This window comes from Grammomys surdaster, unplaced genomic scaffold (assembly GCF_004785775.1).
Source record: "Grammomys surdaster isolate TR1022 unplaced genomic scaffold, NIH_TR_1.0 264, whole genome shotgun sequence".
Taxonomy (NCBI): domain Eukaryota; kingdom Metazoa; phylum Chordata; class Mammalia; order Rodentia; family Muridae; genus Grammomys; species Grammomys surdaster.
In genome coordinates, this window is record NW_021604705.1 from 2,813,823 (window position 1) to 2,833,657 (window position 19,835).

At 44.0% G+C, this 19,835-nt stretch overlaps 2 protein-coding genes and 1 non-coding gene across 4 annotated transcripts in view; 1 reads left to right on the forward strand and 2 right to left on the reverse strand.

Annotated features, from left to right (window-relative positions):
* The first annotated feature begins 1,403 nt into the window (after positions 1-1,403).
* Positions 1,404-18,578, forward strand: Tmem243 (transmembrane protein 243). Its single transcript, XM_028776085.1, has 5 exons — positions 1,404-1,609; positions 1,971-2,149; positions 15,827-15,877; positions 16,833-16,937; positions 18,010-18,578. Exons 2-5 carry the CDS (start codon positions 2,072-2,074, stop codon positions 18,130-18,132), a joined length of 357 nt encoding a protein of 118 aa, XP_028631918.1. The 5' UTR covers positions 1,404-1,609; positions 1,971-2,071; the 3' UTR covers positions 18,133-18,578.
* Positions 16,503-16,604, reverse strand: LOC114628139. Its single transcript, XR_003712449.1, has one exon. It is a non-coding gene; the product is annotated as a U6 spliceosomal RNA (small nuclear RNA).
* Dmtf1 (cyclin D binding myb like transcription factor 1) overlaps positions 18,405-19,835 on the reverse strand; it is a 39,331-nt gene continuing 37,900 nt past the window's right edge. For both annotated transcript variants that reach the window (XM_028776083.1, XM_028776082.1), the window contains one exon: positions 18,405-19,687. In XM_028776083.1, the coding sequence (XP_028631916.1) occupies positions 19,578-19,687 (110 nt within the window). In that variant the 3' untranslated portion in view covers positions 18,405-19,577. The remainder of the gene's footprint in view (positions 19,688-19,835) is intronic.

The following is a 19,835-nucleotide window of genomic DNA, read 5'->3' on the forward strand; positions in this document are numbered from 1 at the left end:
AACAAGAAGATACGTACTCTGTTCAGTTGCCAGAACGATTTCTGCCCAGTCTGTGACCTATATATGAGTATATTCTAAATGCTTCCTCCCCACCCCAAGTGTCGCAGCAGCATAGCACAGAGAAGGTGAATATAATTTCAAAATATGTGTGTTATCTATTTTACTATAAAAAGTTGCCTATGATATGTTCTCAAATAACTGAACTTTAAAAAGTACACTTGTATTTAAAGTCATTATTTTTTTCCCCAGAATTATATTTACAGAATTTTGACCTTTCAGAATTTTAGACTTTATGGATTTTGATTGCCTGCATTTCAAATCTGGTATTATAGCATCAAAGCCTGTCTTTTGGGGTCGTTGACCAAGGCCCATAATTACTGTGTTATTCTGGTGGACAGTTGCTTAGCACATAATAGATTCTCAATGCTTGTTTTTATTTTATTTTTTTGAGACAGGGTCTTGCTACCTAGTCTAAACTGACCTAGAACTGTTCCTAGTATTTAAAGGATTACAGCCTAGAGTATTTTGTTGAATGGAGCTGAATATAAGTGGATGAATTAATTTGTAGGACCTTGCAATATGAATCTTTAAATAGAACCATTTAATAGAAGTGGGTGCTGGATAATGTAGTATTGCTGTTAAGAAAAAGTCGTGAGCAAACAGCTAATTTGTACAACACGTGTAATGATTGGACGATGGGGATATGTATAATACTTACGTGTACTCAGCGCTGGAAGTTCGTTGTAGTTGTTATCCCATCCCTTGTTCTAAACTGTTGCGTGGGACTGGAACCCGTGTCTAGATTCTAAGCGTTGCGTGGCTGTACCGCTTCAATTTAGTCTCCAGCACACTAACACTTTCAGAGCTCTCTTGAATCTAGGTATTAGTGTTAGCCCAATCCCGTGTAGTTGTTTGATTTTTAGTGTTTAGGAAGAACTTCAAATGTAGAGCGACGGTACTTGTGCGGCTTGTCCACTTCCATCCAGCTCTTTAAGCCCCAAGACTCCAAAAGGCCCAAGATGCGAAGCTCTGGCCTGTGGCAGCAAACGTGTTTAGTCAGCACCCTCACTGGACCAGTCAACGAAATACCTAGCACCATTTCTAATTATGTAAACTAGGACTTCTAATTCTGTATGTAATACAGAATAAAACAAGCATACACAATTGCCTCCGGTACTGAAAAGTGTCCAAATCTAAATCCTGGAGTGGTCAAAACAGGCTGATGGGTTTTAAGATGCCAAATTCGAGGCTGTCTTCAGAACCGGGCTTTGGCTACTACGTGCACCGCGCAGCCGCTAATTGCCAAGAGGCGGAGAATCACGTCGCTGCGGAGACCCGCGCCCGGGTACGAGGACCCGCACCACTGTAAATAAAGCTCTGCAGCCGAGGCGGCGCCTCTGCCCGTGGGATTGGCTGCCCGAGTCGTGACGCGGTCTGGGCGGGCCCGACCGGTTTGCGACAGTGGCCGCGGGTCCCGGACCGGAGAGCCCAGGGGGACTCGCCGCACGGCGCCGGGGTCCCGCCGGCGTCTGGGGGCCACCGCTCGGGGTCGCGGCGGGTGCGGGCGCTGCCAGGAGCCGCCGTCGCGCGCGCGGCGCGGGACGCCGAGGTCTGGCTTGCGGGCGCAGCCGGGGCTGCGGGAGCACGGGGACGGGACGCGGAGCGGGCGGGTGCGGAGCTCTCAGCCGCCCGAGGGTGGTGTGCGGGGGCCGCTCGGTCCCGCAACTTCACTCCTTGTCGCCCCGCCGCGCGGGGGACTCGCGCCAGGCAAACTTTCTCCCCGCGGAGCCCCGGCAGAGATTGGGGGTGGCGGGCGGGGCGGCGGCCAAGCGCTGTTTGTTTCCTTTCACTTCCCGCGGCAGCCGCGGAGAAGAGGACGGCGGGGCTGGGGCGGAGCGGCCGGGGCCCCGGGAGTGACGGTCGCCCCGTCGGGATTTCCCGCCTCCCCCTCCCCTCCTCCTCCCCCCCAGGGCCCGGGCCATGCGTGCGCCGTGAGGGGCGGGCGTCCGGACTTCGCGAGCTGATGCGGACTCGCTTTTGAGCGGCCGGGGACGAGCGAAGCAGCCCCAAAATGGAGGACTTTGCTACCAGGACCTACGGGACCAGCGGCCTGGATAACAGACCTCTTTTCGGGGAGACGTCTGCCAAGGTGAGTGCGGGAGTGGGCCCCGGGCCAGAGTGAGAATCCCGCCTCCCTCCATCCCGCTGCCTCCTTGCAGCCCGCCTGGAGGGTGCTTGCAAGTGGAAAGAGCTGGTCCTGCAATCCCGGCTCCTCCTTGGGAATGTTTGCTCTGCACTCGGCACCGAGAGCAGCTTGGAGTGGAGAAAAGTTCAGAAAGTTCTGGGCAGTTTGTGGGAAGCCCTTCAGGAGAGTGCGGAAACCCCACGGTGGAGGGAGAGTTCTGCGAAGGTTGCACAACCGCCCTTCCCAGCTGCACACTTGAGGTGTGCGTCCAGAGCTTTAGTGGTTTCAGAAGTGCACCCAGAGCCCAGGGCTGCTTCTGATGATTGTTTAACTAGGGTTCTTAAGGGAATGATGAGGATGTGAAGCAGTTCCATGAAGGTGGATGTTGGCCACAATCCCAGGAGGTGATCAAACAGGGTCCCAGCCGTCAAATGGGCACTAGTAAGTCTTTTAAAAGTGTAACAGTTTACAAGAAGCTTGATTAGATAGAGCCTCTGGCCAGCAATGGACGAAAGAAAGCCTTTCTCTGTACTTAGCATTAACTTTCTGAAACTTGCTGTTTCCCTGCTACTTGTCTTGGGGACAATCAAGAAACTCTGTACTCAGCATAAAACTTTCTCAGAAGTCTGGGCAAAATTAATCTGTTGTTTCCTGCTTCCCCCTCCCACCACTTATAGATGGCATTGGAGACCATTGACCCCTGACCCTTGATAAAGAGCAGTAAGCCTTTCAAAAGTTGCCGTGATTAGTGTAGAACTGGGTCTCTTACCTTGTGGGAAGAGCCTGTGACACACAGGGAACTTCACCTGGCAGTCCCAGACTTGGAAGCTGCCAGCCTATCATGAAGATTACGTATTATTAAATTCCACATAGATTTTGATTTATCTTGGGGCGCTTTAATAAGACATTTCCAGATGGATGTCCAGATTCTTGTGACTTCACATAATCTCAGCTCACCGTGCCCGGGAGCTCAAGTTCAGTAATGTTCCTCCTGTTAGTGCAGACTTTACTGGGCGTTCATCGTGGGTCTGTTGGGTCCTGGGTATTGAAGGAAAGCAGTTGGGAAGGGAAGATTCTGGTGGATATGTCCTGTGTCACACTGCACGGAGGGCATGTGTTTTGGGTACAAAGGTGAATCTGGTTTCATGTATATGAAAAATTTGTCCCAGCTGTCCACAAATCAGATTCACTATCTCTTGCACATATCTCCTGTTCACTTTCTGAGCACTGATTGGGAGTCTGGGTGATTCAGACTTTTAGCTTTACGGGCCCTGTAATCTAGCAGCACTGGGCTTCCCAGTGGGCTTGGTGACTGATACAGACACTGAAGCCAGCTGGCTGAGATAATCACTATGTTAGTTTCAGCACTTGGGAGGCTGGGGTAGGAGGGTCACTTGATCTCAGGTGTTCAAGATGAACCTGAGGTACGTAGTGCAATCTTGACTCCAAATCAAAACCAGAAGCCTTAAAAGCAAAATAGCAATCCTGCAACAAACCTGTAGATACTGAGAAATAATCGATGTTATTGGCCAGCCAAATGCCTACCATCCGTCATCCATTTGAAACCCATCCAAGGACATCAGTATCCAAATATATCTCTGTTCATGACACACCTGAGTTCAAGTGTACAACGATTATAATGCCCTGCACTACTTAGGTAGCTTCAGAACATTATAGCACTGGTCACACAAGGGAAAAGTTAAGAATAATATCTGTTTCCTACAACTGCATCAGCTTGCTGTGTGAGGTGGACAGGACCACTGCATATAAATTCCATGGAATGGAGACAGGAAAGAGATCCATGGTTTGATGTGGGGCGGATCATGTTTCCAATAAATTGAGATGTCTAATCTAGAGAAGCATCTGTCTTTGTTTACAGCAAATAAAGAGCTTTATGTGTAGGCTTGAGTAACTGCTGGAGCTGGAGGAGTCTTGGGAATTCTGAGAAGTCAGTCTCTCTCTCCTCTCTCTTGTGTGTGAGTGGCTCTGGCTCACTCCCTTTAAGATTCCAGGAAACTAGACACAGTAGCCACCTAAGTGAAAACTTGCTAATAGTGAACTGCCGATTAGCAGAGAAAATCTAGACAGGGGAAAGCCCACTCTCCTATGACAAATTCTCAGAGCTTTTAGTGATCTCGTTTCTCTAGAACAGTCAACATGGTATAGGCTGGCAGTTGTAGGTGTCATCTCTTAATTCTTAAGGCTAAGAGCACTGATGCCCAGGCAGAGGGGCGTCTTGAGGGTTTGTATTTCCCCAGCACTAGGCAACAGGCTGGGCACTCAGTGTTCATTGTTTGAGAGTCCTTTCTAAGACAGATGGTTTTATTTCTGATGTCTGGCTAAGGAAGTGAACTCCATGATATTACTTGTTTAGCCACATGGCCAGCTCTCTGACAGTATTTTGCCAGTTCCGTTTTGTGAGCTGAATGGTGGTGTGAATACTGACTTAGTCATGCTTCTGAGCACACTATAGACATTCGAATACTTGTTGCCTCTTCCCAGGAAGGCAGGCTGAGGGGTTGCCCCAGCTCAGGTAGTGAGTTCTCACTTTTGACACTGGAATCTACTCCAGAAGAAGAAACTTAAAACCTAGTGGACCTTGAGAGCCACCCAGGTGGGCAGACCCGAAAGATCTCCCGCCTTCCATACTGAATGACCACAGTGATTTCAGTTACAGAAATTACGAATTGATTCAGTCTTCAGTGATAGGTTTAGGACTATCTTCAGAGATGGAGCCACTGAAATAATTCTTGTTCTACTTGAGGGATGACAGAAGGGACAGTAGTCATATTTTGTAAGATACACCTCATCAATACCTGTGAGAATGTTACCAGTCTTGGTTAGAATATCAGAATGTTATTTTCACCGTCTTAAACCATTTCTTCCCAGTAAGGATGCAGTAAGATTGCTGTGAGTCTGAGAGCAGCCCTGGCTCCGTAGTTGCAGGCCAGTGTGAGATACAGCATGAGAGCCTGCTTCAAATGAAGCTAAAAACCAAAGCCGTTCTGAAGTTCTGTTGCATAGTGCATTTCTTTCAGGTGGAAGCCAAACATGGCAGAGAGCACAGTAATAAATGTCTGATGTTTTTCTATGGCCATGTTGTAGCTTTTGTAGTTTCTGAAACAGGGCTACCCATGTGTGGACCACAAGTGCAGGGGCTAATATGCTTGCCTAGCAGGCGTTAAGACTCCAGGTTTCATTCACAATACTTCCTAACCCCACCCCAACCCCGGCCACCTATCCAACTAACCAAAACACCCAGAAAAGACTTAAGCTCAGTGGTGGAGACTTGGCTAACATGGACTTGGCTAACATGTCTTGTGTATTTCATCCCTGGTACCAACACTCCCAGCATACATACACACACACTCATTCATTCATATTCCCCGCCCCCCGGAAAGAAACTTTTGGCCTTATATGTAATTTTGAATTTCTTTGTAGACCTAGAAAAATATTTAGACACCTAAATTGTTTCAGGATGTAACTAGTCTTGTGCTGTCTTTGATGTCAGTGTATGCTTTACGCTTGGAGTCCGTTTCAGTTCACTTCAGGTACCAAGCACATAGGCCGATCCTATCGTTTGGACAGTGTGTTCCAAAGCTACTGGCTTATGGTTATGGTATTTTTTTTTTTTTTAGCTTGGTTTGAGAAATGCCTTGCTGTGAGCGTTTCAGAAGCTTGCTGGGCTGAATTTCTCTGAGGCTAGTTGATGAGGGTGGGTGGGTAATACTCAACTACTTTAGTAGTGTTTTATGCCCACTGCAGGAACAGTCCAAGACTTGGCTCTGTGGTGTGCTGTATGGTGGACCCAGGACTCTTTTCTTCGCTCCTCCACCTCCTTCCCTGCTGTAGTCTGAATTAAAGCCTGGAGATAGTCCCTCTGTCTAGTCCTTGGTTTCAGAAAAACACCTGTCTCTGCAGTCGAAGGGGGTCCAGTTAGTTGTCCAGGCTTGGGTGTCATCATTTCTTGCCTTCATAATTACTTGCTAGGTATCTTAAATCAGTTTCACATGTCTAGGCTGTGTGGACCTGGGTATGAAGAGGAACCATGATTCTTTCAGTGAGAGAGAGCAAAGCATTTCCCCACAGCTAATGCAAACGGGCAAAGGACAGACGCTTCACTTGGTGAGATGTAATGAGAATTAGTTTCTAGACAAATGTGTTACAGAGATGGTGACAGATCACAAAATACACAGTTAATCTAAGAAGAGCAGTGGCATCCTGTTACTCATGGTAGAATGTGAGGCTGGGGAATTGCTAAAGTAGACTCCAAAGCAGGTGACAAGGGGAAGGGAGATTTTCTGCAGAGGTCACTGGGCTCTGAGGCTTTTGATATTGGTTTTAAGAACAAGATGCTCTTCCCACGACCCTCAGTAAATAAGCAAGCAAGGAGAAGGGGCAAAACCAAGATTACTTGCAGTGTCTTAGTCAAGTTGTTTGAACTGGGAGTATTCAAAAAAAGATGAGAAATGTAAGATGCTCTTTATGTGATTTTTAGCCCCTTTAAATTTATTTATTTATTTATTTAATTTTATTTGCTGATTTTAAAACAAAGCTGTGGTTAAAGTCTCTGTGTCTTTGCTGCCTTCTCTACCATAGGCAACGACAAGGCTGCGCTCCGAGCAGCAAAAACTTCTAATTTCTCTTGACAGCTTAGTTTCTGTAATACTGGAAGCACAGCTCTGTCTCCCTCAAAGGAACTACCGTTGTCTTCTCTCATCTAGCCTGAAAAATCAAGTTCCCTTCTTGTGTCAAAGTTGCGGTTCTGGACAAACAGATGCAGCGACCTCTCTTTCTACTCTGTAATTTCTTCCTCCTGTCTCAAGATCAGTGGACTTGGGAATCCCCGTGGATGGCCTCGGCCAGTCGTGGAATATTTGGAAAGCTCTGCAGAAGCCATCCGGAGAGAGTTGAGATGCAGTAGTCATACCTTGATCTATGCCAGGCCCTGCCCAAGGTCACATTTCTCCACTGACCTTTGGCTCCCCTTCCCCCCCATTCTGGGGATTGAATTCAGGACATTGGGCTTTGTGTGACAAGTGGTTTTCACTCACTGAACCATTTTCCGTGGCCTTGGGCTTAGTGCCTCTCCATTTTGTGGTCTTCCTGTAGTGCTCTGTCTCCCTGCTGACCCGAATCCTGCTCGGTCAGTCTTACTTTCTACTTTGGAACCTTACAGCCCTGCTCTGTCCTTGCTTTCTTCCATCCTGGCCCTGGTTTGTGTACCGAGAGGAACTTGGGTAGATGCGGGTGCTTCTAGGGTATGTGTTCCCCCAAGCTCTCGACTCTCCCTATGCATGGCTTTTAAATATACTAAGGTTTAGCTGATGTGAGCGATTACGATCGCCCCAACATGACCTGTAGCGCTTGGGAGATTCTAAAACAGCAGACTGCAAAGGCTTCTGTTGAGAAACTTGGGTACACTGGCTGCCCAAACAGGAAGTGGTGTTTTAAACTCTCAGGCAATTCAATTACTGTCTGTCTTCCTGTTGAGGTATATATAGCAGAGGCCAGTATTAAATGGGTGTATAACACAGTCCTGTGTAAGAAACAAACTGAGCCTATCCTCGTAGAAGCTCACGTTTACTGTTCCCCAGGAAGACTGGACCTTTGCTCAGGTGTTGGAATTGCCTACTTCTTAAGAACTGAGTAACTGACTTTCTTACAGTCATGTATAGATATAGTAGTAAGATTTTCTGAGCTCAGACTGTTGACAAACTTGAATGGTCCTTATGGGAAGTAAAATGAATTAAAATTGTTGGCTGCATTAGAAAGTGGGGCTAAGCCCCAGGGAGTCAGTCCAGCTCCCACTAAGCCCCGAGGACTCTAATCAGTCCTTAAAGACTTCCCATTAGACATGGCCACTGTTGTATAATAACTATTGTGTTGTGAGGACTTTTATTTCCTAATCTTTACAGCAACCTAGCAATCTGTACACAACTGGAAAAGTATGTCTTAAAAGTTAAGAGAAGGCTTGCAAGTCAGGTCTCTCATGCCCCTGCCTCAGCTCTTGTGCAGTCTGCTGTTCTGAAGCTTGAATGCACGTCATTGTGTGCTTCTGTGGTTACCGATGATAGTTGTTTTCCTCCCCTTGAACATGTAGACTGTGTTTGTGCTCTATTTTTACTTTAGTTTCCATAAATGGTGCTTCAGTGAACACAATCTATTTCAGGTACAGTTTTATCTGTGAGGAGAAACTGGTAGGATGAATGTACAAAAATATTCATAACCTGAAGATGCTTCAGACTGTGAATATGGTGAAGTAACGGAGATTAACAAATGTTTGGATTAAGTTGATCAAAAAGAAGAGGGGATTTTGTATTCAGATTCATGTGTGGTGACAGAAAAATGTGTCAAGTTGTCAGGAGGCCTGCATCATCATCATCATCATTTTGAGGTAGGGTTTCTCAACATAGCCCTGGCTGTTGTTGAACTATGTAGACCAGGCTGGCCTCAGACTCGCAGATATCAGCCTACCTCTGCCTCCTGTGTACTGAGATTAAAGGAATGTGCCACCATGCCAGCCACCTGCAGTCTTGAACCTCCTCTCCTCTCTCCTCTCTGTTTATGGTTCTGTTCAGAGTTCACTGTTCCCTTGGGAGGTCTCAGAACAGTTGTACCAGTGGCCAGAGTTCACTGTACATTAGAGTCAGCCAGTGAGGCAAGAAGTCTCACTTTCCACTCATGTCCCCTGGCTGTCTCTGGTGACCATATAAGGGGAAGATCACATTTAGGCAGGAGCCATACAGCTCAGAAGAAACAAATCCACTGACAGGGCGTAAGTTTTCTTACTTCATTAAGCAAAAGGAAACCTCCCATGTTTTATTTCTTCTCAGGGGTTTTTCCCCTCCCAGGGCTATCTTACCCAGTCATTTCTAGAGCTTTGTATGAACTGAAGTTTTCCTCTGTGACTGGGAGAAAAGCAAAGTCATTTCTGAAAATCTGTCTCTAACTTACAGCATGAAAATCCTTCAGTTCGAGAAATGGGAAGCTGGGCTCTAGTTCTTACTGCCTCACTTAAAGTGAACAGTGGGAAGAGTCTGCCTAGTGGGCTTTGCACATTAGCATATTGCTTTGCTTCCCTTTACCCAGGAGTACCCAGGCCTCAGAGACATTTGTGGGCTAGGAAGCGAAGAACTGATAGATGTTATATAGTGCCCTTTCATAGTTGGAGTTCAAGAATATTGGGCCGGACTTCCGGGTCTTGGCCAAGAAGCCTGAGTAGAGTGTTAACCAGGCATGGTGACAATAGATCTCAAGAGAGCCCAGTGCGAATCAGTGAAGTACACAACTACATCCCAGAAAATACACTAGGTCATGTGTCATTTTCTCATGGATCATATGTGCTGAAGGGATGACAATGTTTTCTTCTGTTACCATTGCTTTTGAGGTTCTACCTGGCCTTTCTGTTCTTAGTACATTGGTGCCCCTGGAACAAACTGCCACTTGGAGTGTAAATTAAGGACAGAAATGAATTTTTCACTGTTTTAAGAGGTTGGGAAGTCCAAGACCAAAGTGTCAGCAGGATTAGTATCAGGTGGGGGCTGCTTTCAAGATGGTGACTCGCTGCCACCCCCTGGAGGGCAGTAATGCTGTGTTCTCAATATAGCAGACCGGAATGACAAGAGGCAGCTTTGAGACACATCCCATGTAAGAGGCCACCCCTCACCTTTGTGTCTTAATCTCTTCCCAAAGGTGCGGTCCCTCGCTTCCTCTCTCCAAAGTATTTTTTTTCCAGACAGGTTTTTTTTTTTTTTTTTCATAGCCCTGGTTGTCCTGAAACTCACCCTGTAGAGCAGGTTGGCCATGGATTCAGAGACACCGGCCTCTGCCTTCTAAGTGGTGGCATTAAAGGCATGTCCCACTGTCTTGGTTAGGGTTTTATTGCTCTGAAGAGACCCCATGACCAAGGCAACTATTATAAAAGAAACCATTTCATTGGGGCTGGCTTACAGTTCCATAGGCTCACTCCATTGTCATCATGATGGGAAGCATGGCGTCATGTGGGCAGACATGGTGCTGGAGGAGTCGGGAGTTTCACATCTTGATTCATATGGAACAAGGAGGAGAGTGCAATTCCATGCTGGGCAGAGCTTGAGCATAGGAGACCTCACAGTCCCGCCCCACAGTGACACACTTCATCCAACAAGGCCACACCTCATAGTAGTGCCACGCCCATGGGCCAAGCATTCAAACACATGAGTCTGTGTGGCCATACCTATTCAAACTGCCACAGCCACCATGCCTGGCTCCAAAGAGGACACCTCTTAAGCCATCCCTAGGGATTATGTCTATATTAAATTTGGAGAGGATGTCACTATATAAGGTGAAGTACCTTTCAAGCATTTCTGTTTCAGTTTTGGCCAATGCTGCATAGATTTGTGTGTGACACCCATCTCTAGATTCTTGTATATTTCCTTGCTTTTTCTTAAAAAGGGCTTCTCAACTTTCACACTGCAGTGATTCCTCATTGCCTCCATCTGTGCCCTGGTCACTCCTCACCTGCTGTCTTATATTCTCAGTCAATAGAAAGAGTAAAAAGTGAAGGCTTAAAATCTAAGTAGGAAGCTTGCTAGAGGGAGGCTCTTCTGATGTTGGAGAGTCTTCAGATCTTATGGCCAGTGGTATTCCTCATTGAGAACCAGTGACCAGTGGTGCAAATGGGGATGATAGATTGAGAACAGGGGGACAGCAGTGTAGGCCACTTTCAGATCCTCTTTAGGATGGGATGGAGCCTGGGCACTGCTTGCTTGCTCAGCGTCCACTTTGTGGGGATGGCTACTTATACAGTGAGTTTGAGAATAGGACTGAGAACCCAAGGAGAGAGTTCCCAACCACTTTCTGGAGAGGTGAGAAGCAGTTAGCTCAAAAGACCAGTGAAACAGCGAGGGACTAGCTGAGGCTAGAAAACCGGAATCTGTAGTAAACCTCGTTTCTTCCTTTACCACCATCTTGATAATTCTGGGTATTGTTGTTGGGAGAGGAATATGGTAAGATACAATGAAGTCACTGAACACTGGCAGCTCTCATGGGCTCATGGCTTGCTAGGAAAAGGTGCTCTTTGGGGAGCATGAGAGCATAAGCCATGGTACAAACTTAAGAAAGTACACCATTGGGCTGGGATTCTATTATATGAAGTTGCTCTCAAAGTCTGAAAATAAAAGCTTTGGCTTTACTCTATCCAACATTGACATGCAGAGGAAGAGATGAGTAGTTTTAAGATATTTAGAATTATCCAGAGCTAGGCTTAGTGCCAGTCCCCAGTGGCTGTTGGGGGTTTTTAAGACCACATGTCTCAGGGCTAGATTTCCCAAGACACTTCCTCCAGCGAGTCTTTGGTACATTTCTGAAATTGCTAACTCCACAGTTAGTCTGCAAGGGAGGTACACCAGTCACAGGTTCGGTGTAGCAAATTGGTTAATGAATGTGGTCCAGTTTTGGAGACAGGAGGAGAGAAGATGAAAGTCTAGGACAGGAAGGATTTGGCATAGCACATAGTTGAGATGAAGTGAAGAAGTTGGTATGACAGAAAAGTGCCTTAAGCTAGCCTGGGAAACAAAATGTCCGGCTCAGCAAAGTCCTGGCTTGTTCAGGCTAGGATTAGCTCATAGGAGTGTGAGCTGTTTTGGGGAGGTTTGGAATTGCCACGTATCTCGAAGTGTCTCTTGTCTTCAAGAGATGTCCGAAGTGCAGTTCCAGGAAGCACTTGAGAGGATGTTGGGCAGGACCAAGCCATAGGTGGCACTGTTCTGCTACATGCCCATCCCTCAAGCATCAAGGCCACTGTTGGCTGTGTACAGGTCAGGTCTCAAGTCAGAGATGAGCTCCCTCTACTGGTGAGAGGTTTTAAGAAAAATGCTGTTGGACACTTGTGGTTTAAGTCCCTAAATACCAACAGTATGCAGTCAGTGCTGAAGGAGAGGCCCCTATCCCACTATTAACTGCCAGCCTCATGACAACACACAGGTAATGTGTCTTAGTTTGATGTAGTAAGTGGAAAATGGGTGATCTTTGGGGGTCTTGGAGTGGGAATCTCTCTCCTGAGGGGTGATATCCAGAAAGGGTTTGAAGTTGAAGAGATGCTGAGATTAGGGATATCTAATTGGGAGCAGCTTCTCAGCCATTTTACCTCCCACTTCACTATTTTGCAAATGTACCTATCATATCTTTAGCTTATTCTATGGACCAGTATGAGAACTGATTATGTATGAAAAACTGCATTTTTATATAAATTCTCTTACCTCTTCCTACAAAACTGTTTTTTTTTTTTTTTTAGTTTTTCGAGACAGGGTTTCTCTGTGTAGCCCTGGCTGTCCTGGAACTCACTCTGTAGACCAGGCTGGCCTCGAACTCAGAAATCCACCTGCCTCTGCCTCCCAAGTGCTGGGATTAAAGGCGTTCGCCACCATCGCCCAGTCTTGAAACTCTTAAAGAGTTTCACCTTCATCTTTTTATTGTTACTTGGCTTTTTGTGTCCCACAGAATCTGCTTTGGGAGTAGGGACAACATAAGTTGCTGTGGGAATGGAAGATTGAACATGTTTGTGAGCATTCCAAACTCTATAGCAACAGACTGTTTCCCAAGAGTGGATGATAGCTGCTGGCCTTTGCTACCTGAGTTTCAGCCGATGTGTACTTTCTAACAGTGTGCTGGACAATGACTGGCCAGGCAAGACTGGGGACTTTTTAAGTTACAAGGTGACAAGTCCTATCTGACCCCAAGTGTAGTCTGGTCCATCAAACAAAATGGGATTAAAGGTTCCACTTGGGGTCACATAGTGGCAAATATAAGAACTAGGATAAAAATAAAACTTGGGGGGGGGATAGAATAGGTGGTTTCTGGGAAAAATAACACTAGATATAGACAGAAAAACTTGAGTTTCAGTTTATCTTATAAATGATGAAGTTTAAATCGAGCATTTGTCTCCATGTACTATTTAACTCCAATTTGGAGCACATTCTTCCCTTAAATGCCCCTTGACACCTTGACTAGTAATCCCAGCCATCTGTTCTTTGATTTGTAAAAGGCTAGATGAGCCTGCAGAATCCTGGAATATAATCTTTGTCCCAGACAAAGGATTTCTACCCCAAGCTTTGAACTATCTAAGTGGTTTGCTCAAGACTCATACCAGATTTTGTTGAAAAATATTTTGTGACTCAGCAGATCAACAAAACAAAACAAAACTTGATTTTGCATTTAAACAGGCTCTTAGGTGAGGCCAATGCAGCTGGCCCATATACCACATTGCAGTAACCAGATCTGGATACAGCATTAGAAGTAAAAAATTCCTAATGAACTCAGGTACTCAATAGCAGACCTGAGGGCAAGGCACTGGCTGGGAGTAAGGAAGCACTGTTATGCATCTCTGCCACGTCCTAACAATAACCAGAACAACCAAGAGAACTCAGGAACAACCAAGAGAACTGCTGCATTTGAGCAGAGTAACTGTTGATTCAGGAAATTCTGTTGAGTAACTATCTAGAAGTCAGGGAGGGAAATATTTATTTAGGTGTGTTTTCATTACATGATCACAACAGTTATGCCACTGTAATAGGCTAACAGGACATGCTAATAGGCTTTGTGAGGTGCCATCTGTCAATTGACAGCAGTAGTGGCTTTTAGAATATGCTGCCTAGCAAGTAGCGTGAAGCTTTTTATGGGGGAAGTAGGCCTGAAAATCTTGTTTAACTTAAAATTCTAGACCTTACGTACTTTGATTTTTCCTGAGCCTCTTCCATGTGCAGATCATACCCCTGTGTGTATGTGTGTGTATATGTATGTATGTATGTGTGTGTATGTATGTATATGTGTGTATGTATGTGTATATGTGTGTGTGTGTGTATGTATGTATGTATGTACACACATACATACATACACACACGTTGGAGGCCAGGGGTTGATGTTCAATGAGTTCCCTTATGATTCTCCATCTGTTTTTTGAGATAAGGTTTCCTAATTCAGCTAGGTGGGTTGGCCACTGAGCTCTATAGACCCACTGTCTCTACACCTCACCTAACTCTACAGATGGACGTTCCTCTGCCTCACCTTCACAACACAAACCTCTGTGTATATGTATGCTGTGTGTGATCAGAGGCCAGGAGAGGGTGCTAGATCCCCTGGAGCAAGAATTACCAAGTGTGAACTGCTTGAGGACATGCTGGAAACCAAACTGGGACCCAGCCCGCCAGGCCTCATGTCCTTGTGTGGAAGGCACTTCACTAAGCAAAGCCATTTCTGCATTCTCCTTGCCCCTAGTTTTAGAAGACAATTGCCTGGTCAATTGCCTCTCCATTTTGTTTATTTTTTTTCTCCTCTTCTGATTTTGGTGGACAAGCTGCTGTGACATTTGGAAACAGTGCTGTTTTCCTTGGTTCTTATATACTCTGTTAGTGACAAGGCTGTTAAGATCTACAGTAAATTTCTGAAATCTCTTGAGAGCAGATATTCTGACAGTTGAAGCTTTCATAGACTTGTACAGGTTTTATCCTTATGCCCTCTGATAAACACATATACATTAGTCATGTGTGGAAGGAAGTTAAGTGACTATAAATTGCTCCCAGGTCTCTTTACTAAGAAATGGTCTTAATTTTTGGTGGGTTGTGTTGTTAAGACCCGTTGAAGTGTTCTTAGTGAAGGTAGGGTATGTCTATACATACATCGGGCACAACCCAAACTTACTACCTGCCACTTTGTGTTTTTTCAAAAGTAGAGGACTTAAAAGTTTCAGTGTGTTGCTGCTGCTTCCACACCGTCTTTTCTGTAGATACTAACACAATCATCTAAGAGTCTGCCTAGCATTATGTGCAGGGCCTTGGCTGGAAGACCAGAAGCCCCTGCTCCATAAATAGGAATTCATTTCAGCTTTGGCTTCTAACAAGTAAGTTATTTCGGTGGCCCAGAAGTACTGTTTCCTAATCAAGTCCTAAATCCCAACCTTGTATATGTCATCTTCCCCCATCTGGGGCTGGGGGGTGTTGAGAATTCAAACCTAGGGTCCTGTATACGCCAGGCAAGTGCTGTACTACTGAGTGACAATTCTTGCCCCCTGTTCTGTAATCTTATAACTTAACAACCTTATTATTTTGTAACATAGTTAAGCTTGGTTTCAGAATTTGTTCTAATTTTTGTCAGGTACTTTTAGATACACTGGGCCCACATTTTCCTTAACCTGTAAAATTTAGGTTACCCTCACTTTTTTTTTTATAGAATTGGCTAGATTAGATTTTCTTACGAAAATCATAAAACCTTTTGGTCAAATAATTGTTTATACTACTGAAGTCTTAGTAAGTTGGAGAAGAAAATACACTGGACTATATAGCACTCTGGTCCCACCTACCAGCACTAGGTATTTTTAGGTAATCAGGACCACTTCCTGTGTCGCTTACATTCCTATTTCTTAAGTCTGGGCATCATCCCCCATTACTCCTCCTGTTAGGAACAGTAAGTAATCCCTAGCAGCACATGCACTCCTCAGTCGGCCTCATTTCCCAGAACCATTCCCACATTCCCATTACCACAGCCTTTTTATTTGGAAGACATCAAAGGGCCAACTCTTGGTCTGTCCATTCTCCTCGATTCCAGCTTCCACTCTGGCAGCAGCCAATCCAAGTCATCTGGCTTATAAACTCTTGTCTCTTTCAGGACCGAATCATCAATTTAGTTGTTGGCAGCTTAACCACCTTGTTGATTCTAGTAAGTATCTTTGTTTTGTTTTGCCAGTTTTGAGAACTTTTAGCAACAATTCTCCCCAAACAAAAGACTTTTAAAGAGGGCACAAACATGTAAAATGTAACAGTCACAGTAAAGAGTAAAGCAGTCAACCGAGTTTGCCACTGTTACCTGCTTAGTAAATCTGTCACAGTGACAGCGACATTAACAAACTCCTGTCAGTGATCGTCACTTCTCCCATTTCTTTTACTGCCTTACACGTACTCTGGCCAAGTTTTAAAAGACTTAGCTAGGCTATAGTTAATTTTTAAATTCTGTATAGCACATTAGAATACGTGTGATATACATTTTATATAGGTCTGTCAGACTAAAAAAAGCTAGTTTCTAACGTCTGATAAACAAGGATTAAATCTGTCAGGAGAACAGACCTTAATTTGTCCACTGCTTCTTAATCCAAGGTAGAAACAAAATGGGGGTCACTCACCATCTAATAAAGCTCAGCCAGACCAGCTTTGCGCATATTCAGCCATTGTTTTTCTTCTAATTTTGTCATTTTAATTTTCCATAGCATGTTGGCAATATTGAAAACAACTAGACATTGACAGCTTATTGCCTGAGTGTGTGCCACACTATTTTGGGGTACAGTTTTGGTACAATGGAATGCTTCCTGAGTTTGCATGTCATCCTTGTGCTGGAATTGTCCTAATCTCTCTCTTGTTCCAATTTTAGTTTATGTTCTGCTGAAATGAGCAAATACCAAGATAATCAGATTAATTTTGGGAATGAGATTTATTGTTAATGTTGGTTGGTTGGTTGGTTGTACTTGTTTTGCCTTCTTTCATACTTGCTGGAAAAGTTAGAAAGAAGTGTTAAGTGACTTGAACATGATTTTATGATGCAAGAAGTATTACCTTACCTCTCCCAGTCTAACCACACCTTGGAATCTCGCTCCAGGCCTTACATATTTCTCTCCATACAGGTAACACTGATCAGTGCTTTTGTGTTCCCTCAACTACCTCCCAAACCACTGAATATATTTTTTGCTGTCTGCATCTCTTTGAGTAGTATTACTGCCTGCATACTTGTGAGTACTATATAGAATTTAAACATTTGTAAGCGCTTACATGGTATTGCTTAGACAGATTGCTAGCCCCTGTGTCTATAGAATAGGGCATCTCTCCTTTAATCCCCCCAAATTTGCTTCTAATAAGTACACATGGGTCCACTTTGATTTGTGATCCTCCCAGAATATAGACAATTAACACCACATTTGTCAGGAAACAAAGAGACCCCTTTGTGTACCAAAAACAACCCCACCCCAGAGGATGGTGGTTGGTTCTTGTCTGTTATTTAGGTTATCTGTTAGGTTTGCCTTTCTCATGAAACAGGAGAACCTTGGTGTGGAGGTTGTGCTTAGTAGGAGGGGTGATATAATGTGCAGGGGAGCTGTATCATAGATACATCTCCGCTTTCCTTTTAAAAGTTCCCCTCGTGCAGGGGAGCTGTATCATAGATACATCTCCGCTTTCCTTTTAAAAGTTCCCCTCGTGCAGGGGAGCTGTATCATAGATAGATCTCCGCTTTCCTTTTAAAAGCTGACATTCCAGCCCTCCAATAGCAAAGAATTTTCACTTTTGAAAAAATAATTTTTTTTAACAATTGAATTGTATGGCTCAAAACCTCTAAAACCATTTTTAAAATAGCAAAAGGTTTTTCTTCTTCTTCTTCTTTTTTAAAAGAGATCCTTAAATTGTTTCAAACCTACATAGGTTTTAAGCGGTAACACTTGTTCTACCGCCCTGAGTGACCAAGGTTGAGATAGTTAACTTATGTATTTACTTATGTAAGCCCTCTTGGATATCTAATCTGAGTAAGTTACATAAATCTTAGTGCCCTCCTTCTAATAATTCATATTCTTATCTAGCTTGATTAGTATACTACTTTGACATTAGAACCCAAGAAATAACGAAGACAGGAATGCATACGATCTTGGACCACAGGAACACTTGTTAGCACTACTTGAACCATAACGAATCAAACTGAAGACTGTCTCGGGACAATAAATTCTAATGCTATCCACATAAAAGAAGCATCAGGTGTATTTAACACTGTAACAACTGGTCATTACTTAAATTTTTATTTGATTCTTCTTTTAGATCTACTGGTATCGACAAGGAGACTTAGAACCGAAATTTAGAAATCTAATTTACTATATCTTGTTTTCAATCATCATGTTATGTATATGTGCGAACTTGTACTTCCATGATGTGGGAAGGTGAGGCTGCAGAGATGAAATACTCACCAGGACTCTTGGAAATCTATGTGAGTTTAACTGCTGCAAAAAAAGTATACTGTGGACTCACCTACAGAAGCCTGGCCATGAGCTTTCATGTTACCGTAACTCTGAATCTCCTCGTGCAGGGGAGCTGTATCATAGATACATCTCCGCTTTCCTTTTAGAAGCCGAAACATTCCAGCCCTCTAATAGCAAAGAATTTTCACTTTTGAAAAAATAAATTTTTTTTACAATTTAATTGCATGGCTCAAAATCTTGCATTTTAAGACAAATACTCTTTTATTTCTGTTAAACTGAATATACAATTATTGTTCCCTAGGCAACCAACTTTTGCTTATTACTACAGTTTCACATTAATAAACAGATGGTGAAAAGACAACTTTGATTGTGAAGATCTAATTACAATAATAAATAAAATAATTTATACAAGTTTCCTTTTTTTTTTTTTTTGACTTTTCTATAAGGATCATATCATTAAAGCCCTACAGGCTAGTTTTGGCTTTACCTTAGGAATGACTCTTGATTTCTTTTGATACAGAAGCAAACTTTGTTTTTAAAAGTGCCTGAGGGAGAAGCTATACTGTACCCCCGCCAGGTAATGCACTAAGTGAACAGCATACTCTAATACCCCTCAGCTATCTTCTGGGCAATTTATATAGTAAAACGTGGAATAAAAAGTCATGGTTATCAGATACAGGCAATGTTACCTTTCCCCTCATTTAATTTCACTTCAAAGTGCTAACTGTAAACTAATGACTGGTTTCTGGTGAGGGTTGATAACTGCTTTGTTACCAGTGCATTTTGTTACCACTTTAACCGCATTCCCTTTAAAAGTTAAAAATCAAAGACCTGTAGTGAATTTTTTTGACTCTGTAATGCTTTGCTCTTTACCCTGCCTCAGTCAGCTCCCACTGCCAGCAATGGGTTAAGCATCACACCCACCTCCCGTGATGCTGCAGTTGGATGCTGGTCATGTCATATACTCCTGCCTAAGTTAGTCCTTCTGAAAGTCACTGCTAACATAAGCTGGACCATGTGGATAATATAACCTGAATTATAACCAGACCAGCTTGAGTCAGGACAGTGCTTGGTGTCTAACTGTGGAGATGAGTATTACTGCTTATACTTAAACCAGAGTAGTTAAGCTTTGGTGAGATACGTAGCTGCAGTGACTGCAACCCCCTCTTGACACAAAACTTTACAAGACTGGGCAATTCTCGCTTCCTGTCCTCCATCAGAACACACTGTTATAAAGTTGGACCTCAGGTGATCTACTTACAAGGAGGTAAAACGTAACAGCAGCAACGATGTGCGTGGCTTAAGCGCGGCAGGCAGGCAGCTACGCACAAGCCAGAGGAACGGCAAACCAAAACTCGGGACGGCTCCTTTCTTTGGAGACAATGTAGTCACAATGTGGCTTCTAATAATCTAATGACAGTTTACCAAGTCCTCAACATCCTTTGAGTCTTCAGAAACAGGACTGCCCAAAGATGATCCAATTATATTTGATTCCTCCTGATGATGTTGGAATATAGGATCTGTAATGAGTTAAATTTAAAGTTAGCATTACATGTATGTTACTGATTCTCCATTCAGTCCAATATTTTACCAAAGTGTAGGATTTAGCCAACAAGAGAACATTGATAGAACAAGAGAAAATTAGCATGGCTGCATAAAACAACTGCC

Excerpts from the sequence above, each read along its gene's own strand:
- Tmem243 (XM_028776085.1), top strand. The coding sequence starts at position 2,072 with ATGGAGGACTTTGCTACCAGGACCTACGGGACCAGCGGCCTGGATAAC. Across the intron at positions 2,150-15,826 it reads TCGGGGAGACGTCTGCCAAG|GACCGAATCATCAATTTAGT; the intron begins GTGAGTGCGGGA and ends TGTCTCTTTCAG. Across the intron at positions 15,878-16,832 it reads TAACCACCTTGTTGATTCTA|GTAACACTGATCAGTGCTTT; the intron begins GTAAGTATCTTT and ends CTCTCCATACAG.